This window comes from Eleutherodactylus coqui, chromosome 2, assembly GCF_035609145.1.
Source record: "Eleutherodactylus coqui strain aEleCoq1 chromosome 2, aEleCoq1.hap1, whole genome shotgun sequence".
Lineage (NCBI taxonomy): Eukaryota > Metazoa > Chordata > Amphibia > Anura > Eleutherodactylidae > Eleutherodactylus > Eleutherodactylus coqui.
The window spans coordinates 282,248,813-282,264,893 of record NC_089838.1 but is presented as its reverse complement, the minus strand read 5'-3'; the positions used below and the strand labels follow the sequence as shown (position 1 = coordinate 282,264,893).

Below are 16,081 nucleotides of genomic sequence, written 5' to 3'. Positions count from 1 at the left end.
CAATGGAAAAGCCAGCCTACCCCCAATTCTTCTCACTTACCATGTGCCATTTATAACACTGGTTTGTCCATGTGTGGCAGAGTAGCATTTCTCACTCATAGCCTATTGCCTCGGAATAATGTAACCGATAGAAAATTCTCATCCCTAGTAAGTATATACACTCCAACTGCGTACATTATAACCATACCGCCATTATTTTCTGTATTTTGTTTTTATGACGTTCACTATGCAGTTACCTTTATACTGCAGACCCTATGATTATGGCAATACCAAAGTTATATATGTTTTATTTCTTACTAATGCTGCAAAGTAAAAGCACTTTATTCATTTGTCTTTGTGCCGTCACATTTTTTTTTACTATCTATTCAGCTTATTGGGGCCTTATTTTTTGGTGGATTGAGTTGTAGTTTCCATTGTTATCATTTTGGAGTACACATGACTTATTGATTAACTTTGATTTTTCTTTTTTATGGGAGAGGGATATAGTTCCACAACGTGTGAATGCACCCTTAGGCCTCCCTCCCACGAACAGATTTCCGCCGCGTAATTTGTGGCGAAAAACCGCTGCGTTACCCACAGCTATTAGATTCTATTGAACCTAATAGCTCAGGGCTCACGGTGCGGAATTCCACTGCGGAATTCCGCACCGTGAAATCTCCCGTTCTCACCCACGGCATGCTCTATTTGCCGCAGGTGTACGCGCGGACAGCTTCCATTGCAGTCAATGGAAGCCGTCCGTTTACGCTATCTTCCGCTGTAGCACAGCGGAAGATAGCATGAAAACGCTTCCCCGCCTACCGCCACCGTGTCATGTGACGTGGCAGGCGTGTCACATGATGCGGCGGCGGTGGGCAGGGAAGCGTCATGCGGGAGCGAGGACGCCGGATCCGCAGGTAAGTATGGGGTCTACTGGGGGGCGCCGTGACGGGCTCCACCACGGAATTTTGCGGCGGAGCCCGTCACGGCCGTGTGCAGCCGGCCTTAGGGTGACTACCCACTAGCGTTTTTTTTCACTGCGAAATTCGCAGCGTTTTTTTTTTCTGCAGGGGGTCTATGGGACTTGTAATGTTAAAATCGCGATCGCGCAAAATCACAATTTACCGTGAAATTGCAATTTTGCGCGATCGTGATTTTAGCTTTACAAGTCCCATAGCCCAAAGACCCCTGCAGAAAAAAAAACGCTGCGAATTTCGCAGTAAAAAAAACGCTAGTGGGTAGTCACCCTTAGAGGAGTTATCTAAACAATCTTTATTAGAAACTGTCAATCTGCCATCTGTGGGGAAAAGCAAAAAAAAGCAAGTGTTCAATTTCCCTGCAGTGCCTCTGCAGGGGAGATGAAGAATTACAATGAAAAGACTGTACAAGTAATGTATGGACATTCTGGGTCATTCAGAGGGAGAGATGCTCTTTCTAACTGTTCTGTGTTTTGGATAATTGAAGAGGGCCTGAAAAAACTTCACCTGTATACAGATAGGGTGTTAAAAAATGTTTTTTAAGCATATAATCCCATGAAATATCAGTGAATTGAACAATGCAATATGACATTGATTGCAGTTTACTGTATTATCCATCGCAGATACTAGAAAAACTCTATCATTGCAGTGACTAGTATATCAATTATTATATCACACATTGGTTTTATTAAAACTCTTTGCTGACTCCTAGGACACTTACAACCTCAAAGTCACACTCCTCCTCAAGTTATACCTGAGGGAGAGTGGGCATAGTAAACTACAGGGATGGAAGGGTCAAGGAGATTTTGCCACTGTGTCCTATGGTTAGGCCTCAGGATCAATGTGATCCGCAGGCATGCCTCACATTTACTGTGACCCCCCTGTCACGCTGTAAAACAGCTCTCCTCCTGACCTCCTTATCTCTATACTTTTCCTATTTCCAGATAGTCCCTGCTTTGATTTCTTACCTTTTTCCCATGAGATTCCAGCTGTCTCACTCTATTATCAATGGAGCGTATGAAGCTTGTTCTCAGATGTGGAGCAATGTCCCCCACTTACAGTGCTCTTATTTAATGTGCTTTAAATCTTATCTCCATTAAATAAATATAACCGCCATGGTTGTAGGGTAAAAAAAAAAAAAAAAAGATGCCGCAAAGATGTCTTACTGATGACTTACAATCTTGTGCTAAGACTTTGTTTCTTTGCAACATTAATTATACACTGGAGCTGATACTGTTATCCAGAAATATATAGCAGTCAACTGTGTTCTTTATAATCCTCTCCTTCTGATCTCATCAGAGAGAAGCAGATAAAGTTAAGGGTTGAAGGTCTCACAAGTGCGCCCTTCTTGAGTTATGAATTAACACACAGAAGAGAGAAGTCATTGAAGAGTCAGAGTGTATAAAGCTTGTCTTAATGGAAAATAATACAGTGATGCTTAATAGTGTGGAGAGATATTTTTAAAGAGATAATGATCCCTCTTAAAGGAATCACAAATAAAGTGGGTAAATACAGACCCCAAAGTGGGCAAAAAAAATAGAACTCATAAGAGAGCAGCTAAATCTGCCATTGTAAAAGTACCTATGTGTAGTGACCCAGGATTGTTGCTACATAATTGCACTGATAGTTCTGGGAAATTGCATAGATATATCTTTGAATGGGCTTGTAAAATCTTATAAAATATCCTATCTTGAAAGTGGTGGCTATCAAAGAGTTTAAGAGAAGGATAGAAGAGCCTAGTGACTCAACTATTTTCAGCTTTCCATCTCTCAGCCAATCATCACTAAGCTGCTGGGAGGAGCAGAAGTCATATAAGTTCTTGTAATGTTGCAAAGGTTTCAGAGTTCAAAGTTTTAGATGAAGACAGTAGATAGTGGTGTGGTGCAAAGTGAACTAGACAGCTGGTTTAGGGGACAGATTCTCACAGTTCTGAACAGCCCTTTCAGATTCGAACTTCTGGAGGAGAAAAGGTGGATAGTGCAGGTGAAAAACCCACATCAGCAGTACATAGTGAATATAGAGCTTACAACACTTACAGCCACCACCTTCAGGACAAGATTTGGAAACTTGGATTGTAAAGGACTTGTGCCTTCATCATCTGGATGCTGAATAAAAGTGAGTTAACTGTTATCCTTCCTGCCGCCCTGGACTTTCTTTCACTGCTACATGAAGACATCACACCAGGGAGTAGAGACAAGCCTTTACCATCAACCCCTAATCTTTCACTGTAGTGTAGCCAAGTGGCAGAGGGACATATACTGTAACAACCATCATGAATATCACCTCTCACACTGGCTTACTACAGAAGGCCGGACCCCTTGTGTTCAAAAGTCACAAAGAAGGTGTCACAGTTATGATCACCCCATGGGAATTTCTCATAGTTATAAAGCGCTGTGGAATATGTTGGTGCTATATAAATAAGAATCATTATTATTAGTTCCTTCTATTTCATTAATTGATCCAAAGTGCTTATAGAAATACAGATTCTGATTTTCCCTGTACCTGTGGAATGCTGTTCACAGAAGACCGAAAGTTCTGTAAGGTTCTCGTCAAGTCCTGCACGCCAGTGCCAACTTCTACGTGTGCCTTCTGGTTCAAATAGAAAGTACAGACTATTCCAGCACTGGGATAGAAATAGAGAGCATGTCATTAATTTTTTGCACTATGCCGTAGAGTTCATCAACTACTGGAAAATATAACTTGTAAGTGTAATTGAGGCCTTGATTAAGAATCTAATTCAGTTTTATTCTAACTCATAAACACCCACAAATTGTAAATATGGTAAGAACATCAACCACCAGCACCAAGAAATGATAAGATCCATGACCAGCTTTGATAATTATTTTATTTAGAGGGGTTGTTCGCCAAGTAGGTTATTTCCTACCCATAGGATACTGGATAACTTACCGGTCATTTGGGGTCTGACTGCTAGAATTTCAACCAATCCTGAGAACAGCCATCTGATGCATCCTTGAATGAATGAAGCAGTGGTGGCACATATGTGGTACTGCTCCAATCATTTTAATGGAATTGATGGATATAGCTGTTACGATTGTGTGGGCAAACTAGGCATGGGGCCCACACGATCGTGACCATGGAATTGCACGCACGGGTGCACACGGGTTACAGGCAAACTTGCCCTGAACTATAAGGGAGGATGACATGGCCCTGCCTAAGCGCGGACATCGCCCCAATAAAGGGCGGCCCAGCGGTCTTCGGATCTGAGCCCTGGCTGCTCCTAGGAACCATGCCACCAGAACAGGACACATACACATGCCACATAACAGGGACAGAACAACAAAACACACAGAGCCAGAAAACAGCATACAGCAGCCAAAATGCAAACACTAATAGCAGATGGTAAAGCTGAATATAAAAGCGAGGTGTTAGTTCGTACATTGGCCAATGAACTTAAGCTGCAAGCCTCAGCAAGGCTCCTCGTGTCTTGCAGTCCCTACACTAGCAAGAAACATCTATTAGAGGACCCTAGGGGCCAACCTAGCGCAGAAAAAAACATACAAACTCAGCAGAACAAACTGACACAAAACTGACAGAAAATAAACAGACAAACGGACATGAACCAGCAATAAACAATGGGAAACAATTGCGGTTTCTCTGGCGTGGCTAAAAGCCATGTTAGAGGATCGCTACTTCCCTGAAGCAGTGGGAGGCATTTGTGACACAAAAACGCCTTGCATCCTCAGAGACATCACATATTCCCAAGTATGATATCCGCGGGAGTTCCGCTCCTCGATATCATGCTCACCCGTGAGAAATTAACCTTATGGCCCATTTAGACGCAACAATTATCACTCAAAATTCACTCATTTTCCATCTTTTGAGCGATAATCGTTGTGTCTAAACACACAGCCGTCGTGCACTTTTTGCTGATCGCTGACTTTTAGATTGCTCCGAGAAGAAAACAGTTGTATACAGAAGACAAGCGGCCCCGCTTTGCTTCTGTATACCCCGCTCGGAGCGCTTAGCTGTATAACAGATGAGCACTCCGAGAAGGAAACTGCTGTATACAGAAGATAGCGGTCCCGCTTGTCTTCTGTATACAGCATGAGCCTTCATTTACACACTAATAAGCTGTTAAGTAGCTAATTAGCTACTTCACAGCTTATGCAAAGTGAACAATCAAAACTGTCACTTATTTGAGCGAATTTTGAGCGTTCATCTTGCCGTGTAAATGCACACAACGATCATCGCTCAAAAGATGGAAGATGAGCGAATTTTGAGCGGTAATCGTTGTGTCTAAATGGTCCTTTAGGGATTGATTTATCAAGCAGGTTCAGACTGCAACAGGGCAGAATAGAGGATGGTCAGGCATTGCCCGAGGACTGATGTTTAGTAGAGGCCCACCTCCCCTTAGGCTATTACTTGATATAAAAGCAGTGCCGACCTTAGGTTAGATGGAACATTGTGTGGAATTATTTTTTGTTACCCCTCAATGGTCATTAAAAAAACAAAAAAGAACATATATTGTACTGATAGGCAGTCTACCTGTATTATCTATGCAGAAAGCAGCAAAATAGCAGCATACCTACACCAGAACAGCTCAGTGAATAAACACAACACCAGAACCAAGCTCATGACATAAATACAGCATCCAAACCAAGCTCAGTACATAAATATAGCACCAGAACCAAGCTCATAACATAAATACTGTAGCAGAGATGTTGCATGGATGCTAATGAGCTGACAGCAGCACCACAGAACATCAGGAGGATGATTTACGTAGCTCCACAAGATGCTACCAAATGTTTTGCATATATCTAAGGCCAGTCACGGATAAAACTCTGCAAATCCCACTAATTTTTGGAAAAATTATCTAGCGCTTTTATGCTTGTGGAGTTCCCCACTGCACATGTCTGTGCAGGTGGCCGGACATCAGGTGTGAACAGCGGCCTGTTTGGTGTATCTGTGTGGGTGGCCAGATATTTAGTATGAACAGTTCTGTTCTGTGTTGCAAACTATTCCTAGTGTGTTCTTGTGAACTGTGTCCTGTCCTGCTGTGGATCATTTACCATCTCTAGGCAACTTAAGTTTCAGTGCGGAGCCGTCGTTATCGGGACGATCACCCTGTTTGTAGACAGGTGGCATGTGGATGTTGTCTCGTTAGAGTAGGGACCCGTGAGACAACAAGAACCCTTGAAGTGGGCTTGCGGGCTTAAGTGACTTGGCCAATTTATGAACCAATACCTTGCATATGTGATAGCTATTCCATTTGGTTATATGTGCGGATATGTAAGGTGCATGTTTTGGTCGTTTGTCAGTTCAAAATGTATGCCTGCCTGTGAGTCTAGTATGCAGTTCACTGTCCCTTTATGTTCTGTGTGCGCATTTGCTTGAGATCTGCGGGTGATGGATCCAATGCGTCCGTATTGGTGCCCTCGTGGTACGCGGACATAACACTGACAGTATAGGTTTGTGGGCAGCATGGTGGCTTACTGGTTAGCAGAGTTAGTAGACTTACAGTGCTTAGGTCTTGGGTTTGAATCCGACTGAGGGACACTATCTGCATGGAGTTTGTATATTCTCTCATGTCCGTGTGGGTTTCCTCCCACACTCCAAAAAAACGCATAGGTTACTTTGGCATCTCAATTCAGAGCCCCAATAGGGGCACGGACTGGCATATGTGCTGGCAATCTCTCTACCGTGTTGCAGAATACTTTGATGGAGAAGTAGCTCTTATGTGTATGATGAGATTCAGTGCTCAAGCTCATAAGAAAGTTCCCCCAGTAGTTAGCTAATTGTGAAGGTCCTACCGGTACCCCAATGGACAGCTTTTAATGCCAAAGCTAGACAAGTTCTCATTTCTGGCAGGTGGAATTTAGCTAAGCTGTTTTGCCATTCCGACACAGCAAGTTATCTCTTGTGGTGTTTTGTAAAAAGGCTAAATGGGGTCACTGATTTATTGAGAGCTGTGGCCCCACGAGGGTGTGTGGGTGGGGGGATTCCATCATTCAGACCCTGACTGATCTGACATAGATGTCATATCTAATTTGATATTTTTGTGGGAAACATCTATTACTCTAGGCCCTGCTGCTATTACAACCTCCGCAGTCCTTGATTCACCTCCACGTGACAATAAAGGCGGATGGTTTCCACAATATAACATTTATATTTAACTCTTGCAATGCCGTATCAACCATCCAGGAACAATGCTCATTTTGTGGTGTTTCAGGTGCATTAACAAGCTTACTTAGAGGCTCCCAGGCTCTTTAGAGGTAAAATGAAATGACGGCAGCTCTGAAATGGGGTCAAGTGACAGTGGAATGACGGTCCTGCCTGCCACACTCACTTCATCAGATCCATTATGTGGGGATAATTAAAAGTGAATGCTCCCTCTCCTCCACTCGTTATACAAATTCTGTATATGATCATTCTGCTACGAGAAACTGGTGCGCTGACGACACTGAACGTGGCTGTGTACATGTAAATAATTCTTATTGCTGGAGTAGCTTTGATCTTTTTTTTCTCACATGTTGAGAAATATAATCCATGGTTTCTCTAGTCTACATACACGCCTAGGCGTTGCCTGGCCATATACAAGTGCAGGGCCTCAGGCTCAACTCCGTGCTGCATACTTGCTAACTTTGAAGAAATCAACTTCATGGAGATTTAATAATATGGCGCATGGAAATATATATTTTTTTTACAAAAACACACAATTTTGCGTGCCACACCCCTTTATTTACTGAAAGAATGGAAATTGGTCTTTTGTGGATTTCTAGTGGGGGATGTGAGAATATTGTGTGGATTGTTGGTATCTTATGTTCATGTAAAGTTTAATGTTGTACTTTCACAGGGTCTATGTATGACCTCATCTGGTTATTTTGGGTTGTAACCACTGCTATAGAATAATATGACTGGTATAGTACTGGGGCGAATTGGTCACGAGCTGTACATGGGATGGGGAGACGTCTGGGTCACGCATGTGTAAGTATATTCAGCTGCTTTTAGGTGATACTCATGGGGTATCAAAGTATCATCAATCAGTGAATCCAAATTATAGTGCACCGCAGAAGTCAACACATAAACAACATTTGTGTTTCTTATAGTCCTTCTGTTTTATTGCTCCAATGCAAGAGGTTATATATTATGACACTCCCCACAAGGTTAATAATACCAAGTCTACATTATGTGTGATACTTCTTTCTTAGTAAAACAATGCAAAGGTTAATTATGACAAAGCTGCATGCTCAGCGTCTGATACCCTGTTAGTAAATTTTCACTACAGTGCGTGTCTTTTGTACACATACATCTTGCTATGTACATGGCACAAATATTATGCAGACAACACTACTGCATAAAATATAATTCAATGCTTTCACACATGCGATATGGAAAGATGTGCCTGCATTATCATGCGGTCCTCCTGCTCTGGGGTGCTTAGGAAAAAGAGCGTTATATTGGGTTCTGCACTAGGCTGATAGATACGGCTAGGAGGAATAGGTCTATGGCCTTCATCCGGTTCTTCGGGGCCTCATTGTGATTTTGGGGAGTCCCCGCGACTGGTGAATAACAGCCATTTGCTCAACCAGGTGCCTCCACCTTCTGCGTGACCCCTCGCTGCAACATTATTTGCCCTGTCACAACATTAACTGGGACAGCCATAAGCAGACAGCCTTGTGGTACAATGGTGAGTCCATCGCTGTGTGTTTAGAGTGGTGAGGTTGTACAAGCAGGTGAATGACACCGTAGCAGGTATTGGTATCCCTATGGCTAGCTTCTGCACAGGAGGACTGGTACAGTATTTTTTTTTACATCTAGTATGACTTATTGGATTTTCTACCCAAAGCTGAATTGAATTCTACTTAATAATTCGAGGCAGATACAATCCGTGATGCTTATTCTAGGTGACAATATTGAAACGGGAAGTCATAGGGATGGAGCTTTGAAGGAACATGCAGCTACATTCATATAGATTTCATCGTAATGTACGTGACATTTACTGCATGGTCGCTGTAAGGAGCAAGAATTGGTTGTGGGGACATTTTGGAAGGATAGTGTCACATCTGAAGATGTAGCAGAGCTTAAAGGGGTTGTCCCGAGGCAGCAAGTGGGTCTATACACTTCTGTATGGCCATAATAATGCACTTTGTAATATACATTGTGCATTAATTATGAGCCATACAGAAGTTATAAAAAGTTTTTTACTTACCTGCTCCGTTGATAGCGTCCTCGTTCCCATGGAGCCCGACTAATTTTCGGCCTCCGATGGCCAAATTAGCCGCGCTTGCGCAGTCCGGGTCTTCTGTAATCTTCTATGGAGCCGCTCGTGCCAGAGAGCGGCTCCGTGTAGCTCCGCCCCGTCACGTGCCGATTCCAGCCAATCAGGAGGCTGGAATCGGCAGTGGACCGCACAGAAGAGCTGCGGTCCACGGAGCAAGAGGTTCCCGGCGGCCATCTTCACAGGTAAGTATAGAAGTCACCGGAGCGCGGGGATTAAGGTAAGCGCTCCGGTAAGCTGTCTGTACGTCCCTGCATCGGGGTTGTCTCGCGCCGAACGGGGGGGGGGGGTTGAAAAAAAAAAAAACCCGTTTCGGCGCGGGACAACCCCTTTAAGTTGCTATGTAACGGAGATTAGGCTATGATAAGGAGTTGCACCAAATTACAAACTCAGCTACAGAGGGTGGACAAAAATATGGAAACACTGTGTGAATTGCATGCATTAAAATCAATCTTTACATGTCTTATTGAAATATGATTTATAATCCCATGTAACTTAACAGACGCTACCAGGCAGAAGTGAACATCTGCCCGAGCAACAAGGTTCCATTGGTCAGGGGTTTGAGCCACTCAGCTGCTGTTACCAGCTGCTTCCTAAAACCACCCAAAGCAGGGCAAGAGGTGAAGTAAACACAAATTTGGCGGGAAAGCTCTCAGCTAAGCAGGGGTCAAAAGGGCAGCTCAATGCTAATGATTAAATTCCCATCCATTTTTTATGGTGTTTCCATATTTTTGTCCACCATCTGCATTGGCAGATTGTGCTTTCCTGCATCTTTGGGTGGCTTTACATGAGACAACTATTGTCTGAATAGTCGCTCAAAATAATTCCTATATCATACGAATGAGTGATTGTTGTTCACTTGTTCAATTTTGTGATCGCTCAACGAATTGTTGGAAGCATTTGCACGGGCTGAAATATCAATCGTTGGCTTATTGTATTTAAAATTTTAACCCCCTCCCTAATGCATGTTCATTGGTTGCCGAGTCCACTGAATGATGTGTTCTGTCGAATGCTACCGTGTTTCCCCGAAAATAAGACAGCGTCTTATATTAATTTTTGTTTAAAAAGGTTTAACTTTTTAACATGTATAGCTGCCTGGTCACTATTTAAGTTGACTTTTTAAATTAACTGTTAGCAGGGCTTAATTTTGGAGTAGGGCTTATATTTCAAGCATCCCAAAAAGCCTGAAAAATCATTTTGCATCCTCAAAAATTCTGGAAAATCATGCTATGTCTTATTTTCAGGGTATGTCTTATTTTCAGGGAAACAGGTGGATAGTGAAAGACCACAGCCGCAAAGACCAAAACCGACCAGAGACCGCAGCAGGGAGTGTTCTTTGAGGACCGGCAGGGACTGTTCAGTTGAAGATCACTCACACATATCTATGTGTCTTCGGGAACTAATGAGTATTAAGCAGGAGGGCAAAATATAAAAATAGAAGACAGGAGCCAATCAGCATTCATTGTCAGGCGCACTCAACCAGCAAACACCTCCCTGCAAAGTCGTTGGCTAGTTGCTGAAAGGCAACGATTACCTCTTTACCCCAGATGATAAATTAGTTGTTCAGTTACTATTTTTAGGTGAGCTGAAACGAAGCGACTAGTGAACGAATTCTCGTTTGTCACCTGGTTGGTGGCCATGTTTACATGGAACAATTGTCACTTACATTCGCTCTATTGAGTGACTATGTGCATGATAGTTGTTCAGCGGCAGTCATATGCGCAATTGCGTACGCTTCAATGCAGTGCATTTACGCCATAAATTAGGTAGATTTGCACATGGTACTGTAGATTTTGCACATGCAGTACCAATTCACATGCGTGCGACACCCCTTATCCTGCAAGATTTAAAAGGCAAAATAGGTCCATATTTGTTTTTTTTTAATGGAATTGCGCATCTGGGTGAGTATTGAGTGCGCATTTGTGCACCTCCTATAGACTTTTATGGGGGGCCTTTGCTGCGCAATAGGCAGAAAGATAGAGCAGGTCCTATTTGTTTACGCGTGCATAAATTGCGCGTCCAAGACACGTTCATGAGAACTAACCCATTGACATCAATGGGTTCTATTCACTGCACATTGCGTGTGTAAGTATCATTTACGGAAAAATGTGCGCCAATAACCTCATATGTCACTCTATATCTATCTATCTATCTATCTATCTATCTATCTATCTATCTATCTTATGTCTATCTATCTCATATCTATCTATCTATCTCTCTATCTCATATCTATCTATCTATCTATCTATCTATCTATCTATCCCATATCTATCTATCTATCTATCTATGTACCTCATATCTATCTATCTATCTATCTATCTATCTATCTATCTATCTATCTATCTATCTATCTCATATCTATCTATCTATCTATCTATCTATCTATCCCATATCTATCTATCTATCTATCTATCTATCTATCTATCTATCTATCTATCTATCTATCTATCTATCTATCTATCTATGTACCTCATATCTATCTATCTATCTATCTATCTATCTATCTATCTATCTATCTATCTATCTATCTATCTATCTATCTATCTATCTATCTATCATCACCGTATATATCTGATTACTTACAACAACAAGCAGAATGTACAGAGGAGCAGTATAAATATAGGGGTTGGCCGGCAGACACCTCCTTCACATGGTAGGACATTCCGTCCACGATTCTGGAATACGCAGAAGGTTATCCCAAACGCCAGCATGAAAATGAAGAAAAGGATGGTAATCACAGCACAGGTCACATAACCCGCTTCATACTTCACAATCTGCAATGAAAAAATATGTAATCAGTATATTGGTGATATCAAAGGACAAACCACCACAACAAGCTATATACTGGAAGGGAACGTTCTACTGTTTATTATGGTCATACTTCTGGCAACATTCTGTGACTTGCTGCGTTTGCCTCTTTAAAAGGGGGAGGGCTTGCAGATCGGATCACTCTGGTGTGCCATCACTGACTGGAAGGTGGGCAAAGTGGGCAAACCAATGAGCTATTGAGATTGAAGCCTGAGTTGCAGTGCCCTACAAGCAGAGCAGAAAGAGACGTAGTAGTGAGTAGTAGTTGCAGAGCCCTAAAGGCATAATTAGGGAACCGGTTCCTTCTTCTACAGCCAGATGTCTGTTTAGGCCTTCCTGCCTTTGTGACTTGCTGTGCAAGAAAAACTAGTCCCCGGTAGGCAAAAGAACTGCAGACTGTGATCAGTCCTGGGATCCGGGCTATTTATCCAACCAGTTCAAAAAAGACTGCAAAGAGGTACCGTATTATATTGGACATTCCTGGTGATCGGGGCTGTTGTTCTACTAACACCCAGATACGGGAACCTTTGTTCAACTACTTGGCACGTTTTTCATCATTTATTAAAGGTTTTTGCCACAGTGACCCAAAGTCATTTAATGTTGTCCACCCGGAGTCTCTGTTACAGCACCACCCCTCAGGCTTACTTTCGGTCAAGGCCAAGTACTAAGCCAATGTAGCCAGAAGATGGTCATAAGGATTTGCTAACGCCACTACCCACATATGAGGACTGGGGAACTATGACTGTACCAGAGTTAGGCCCCCCGCTTCCAGAGGTGTACCAGAGTGAGCACAGAGCCTTCCTGTGGAGGTTAAGAGAGTATTCCAGCCTATAACTTTCGGCACGTCTACAGAGATTTCTTGGTATGTAATCTGGATTTAATGGCAAATTTAGAAGCACAGGGGCCCTACTGCAAAAGAACAAACTGGGTCCCTGTTATAGTTCAAATGTCTCATTAAGAACAGAAGTGGCTGGGTCTGTTCCCTTTTCATGACTCTTGGCCCAGTTCCACATAATAATACAGGAAAGGGTCCAAAGAGTTAAATAATGACCTTCTAAATGCCTGCACCACCACTAGAGGGAGCTTATTGAAGGGGGGTTTATACAGCTCCCCTTTAATTGAATTATGCATCCATTTTCAGCAAACCCCTGCACTCCAGACCGGATAAATGTCAGTAGATAAGATTATTTATGTTCCTTTCACCATCCTGCTGATGCAATGATTAGGAACAAACACAAAGTATAGTACTTCATGCTTGCAACATGTGTGTTGTAAACATGCAATCTGTTTATGGTTGTGTAATGCTTTCTCTAATCGTCTCCTGATAATTTGGAGTTAGATACTGTAGGGTGCCTTTACATGGTGTGCCTCAGCTATGGCAAGTCTAGTCATTCTGTACCTGTGTGTAAAATTCTGTAGCATTTCCAATATGTGTAAACATAGCCTAAAAGAGCAGATTAACCAAACACTGTTGGTAATCAGGATCTAGCCTTTAACCAATGTGTCCATAAGGTTATATTAGCCCACTACGGGCCAAAGGAGTGTCTTTTAGCGTCTGTCTGGTCGGTATTTCTTAGTATACCACTGAATAAAGGGGGATTGAAAAGCGTAGTAGACTACAATATTCCATAGAGTTGTATCCAGTAAGACATAGGTTTATGCTTTCACAATGGAACCTTATAGATGACAGATTTCATTATAGGCATCTTACAGAGGCATCTGTTTAACCCTTTCCAATCCACTGTCTGACCTCTGAAGACATTATGATTTAAGGCTTTACACCTCCGATGCTGGAAGATGCCCGTCGGGGTTCTTTTACTGTATATTGCCAGCCTCTCTGCTGTCGGAGCCTATCCAATGTCTCACCTCATGCAGTACTGGCTTTAGCCAGCATATGGCGCTGTTGTATAACAGTAGAAAAAGAGTAAGCCCCCTAGAAAAACCAGCATACAAATTGGATTGGAAAGGGTTAATATCTATGTCTTGCATATATGTGAATATATGTAATATGAGGAGAAGAGATGCTTATGCAGAGCGGTGTACAATGTCAAAATAGTCATGATGAGTTGCTTATTTCCCATAGAGTCCAGCAGAGTCCTGGGACCTCAACTTTACACGACAACTTTGTTTTCTGAGCAGCATACAGCACTCAATTTGCAGCACTTGTTGGTCAGCACATTCCAGTATACCTGCTGCACATGTCCGATATCTTGGAGATACACTTGCCTTAATGCTATGGAGATTTGTTTAAAGGGAATGTACTGCAGGAAACAAGGCCAGTAAATGCTAAATATTATTTTTTCCTAATTGTTTTCATTTTACATAGTAACATAGTATGTAAGGCCAAAAAAGACATGTGTCCATCCTGTTCCGCCTATCCTCCTCTCCCTTCTCTTCTCCTGTAACATATATAAAGGTTTCCATCATGTCCCTCCTCTCCCTTCTCTCCACCTGTAACATATATAAAGGTTTCCATCATGTTCCCTTCTCTCCTCCTGTAACATATATAAAGGTTTCCATCATGTCCCCCTCTTCCTTCTCTCCTCTTGTAACATATATAAAGGTTTCCATCATGTCCCCCTCTCCCTTCTCTCTTCCTGTAACATATATAAAGGTTTCCATCATGTCTCCCTCTCCCTTCTCTCCTCCTGTAACATATATAAAGGCTTCCATCATGTCCCCCTCTCCCTTCTCTCCTCTTGTAACATATATAAAGGTTTCCATCATGTTCCCTTCTCTCCTCCTGTAACACATGTAAAGGTTTTAGAGATGAGCGAACGTACTCGTCCGAGCTTGATGCTCGGGCGAATATTAGGGTGTTCGGGATGCTCGTTACTCTTAACGAGCACCACGCGGTGTTCGGGTTACTTTCACTTTCATCTCTGAGACGTTAGCGCGCTCTGGCCAATTGAAAGACGGAAGGCATTACAACTTCCCCCTGTGACGTTCAAGCCCTATACCACCCCCCTGCTGTGAGTGGCTGGCGAGATCAGATGTCACCCGAGTATAAAAATCGGCCCCTCCCGCGGCTTGCCTCAGATGCGTTGTGAGTTAGCTGAGGGAAAGTGCTGTTGTGTTGGAGCTGCTGTAGGGAGAGTGTTAGGAGTGAGTGTAGGCTTCAAGAACCCCAACGGTCCTTCTTAGGGCCACATCTATCCGTGTGCAGTAGTGTTGAGGCTGCTGTTAGGAGTGTTGCCAATTTTTATTTATTTTTTTCAAAATCGGCTGTGCAGAGCATTGCTCCCTGCAGTAATACTACAGGGACAGAAGTGGTGGTTAGGCAGGGAGAGTGTTAGGAGTGAGTGTAGGCTTCAAGAACCCCAATGGTCCTTCTTAGGGCCACATTTAACCGTGTGTAGTACTGTGCAGGCTGCTGTTAGCAGTGTTGCATATTTTTTTTTTTCAAAATCGGCTGTGCAGAGCATTGCGCCCTGCAGTAATACTACAGGGACAGAATTGTGTAGGCAGGGCCAGAAGACATATATTATTGATTGAATATAGTCAGTGGGCCTTTTCTTTAAAAAAAAAGGGAAACATTCTATTTGGCCTGCCTCTGATAGTCCTCAGCGTTCTGGGTACGTGTGTGGTGGGTGGAGAACGTAAAGAAATCATACGCAGCCAGCTACGTTTAACAGCAGGCTTGCGCCAATTTATTTCCTGCCTGGGAAAAATCACCGCTCTGCGGCACTTCATATAACACTGCAGTTCTGTGGAACACATTTCTAATCTTATCTGATTGAATATAGTCAGTGGGCCTTCCCTTTAAAAAAAAAAGGGAAACATTCTATTTGGCCTGCCTCTGACAGTCCTCAGCGTTCTGGGTACGTGTGTGGTGGGTGGAGAACGTAAAGAAATCATACGAAGCCAGCTACGTTTAACGGCAGGCTTGCGCCAATTTATTTCCTGCCTGGGAAAAATCACCGCTCTGCTGCACTTCATATAACACTGCAGTTCTGTGGAACACATTTCTAATCTTATCTGATTAAATATAGTCAGTGGGCCTTCCCTTTAAAAAAAAAAGGGAAACATTCTATTTGGCCTGCCTCTGACAGTCCTCAGCGTTCTGGGTACGTGTGTGGTG

General features: G+C 42.8%; 1 protein-coding gene across 4 annotated transcripts in view; it reads right to left on the bottom strand.

Annotated features, from left to right (window-relative positions):
- PROM2 (prominin 2) overlaps positions 1-16,081 on the bottom strand; it is an 84,031-nt gene that overhangs the window by 56,143 nt on the left and 11,807 nt on the right. For all 4 annotated transcript variants that reach the window (XM_066593076.1, XM_066593077.1, XM_066593075.1 and 1 more), the window contains exons 3-4: positions 11,776-11,966; positions 3,456-3,576 (exon numbers count right to left, since the gene is read on the bottom strand). In XM_066593076.1, coding sequence (XP_066449173.1) covers positions 3,456-3,576; positions 11,776-11,966 — 312 coding nt within the window. The remainder of the gene's footprint in view (positions 1-3,455; positions 3,577-11,775; positions 11,967-16,081) is intronic.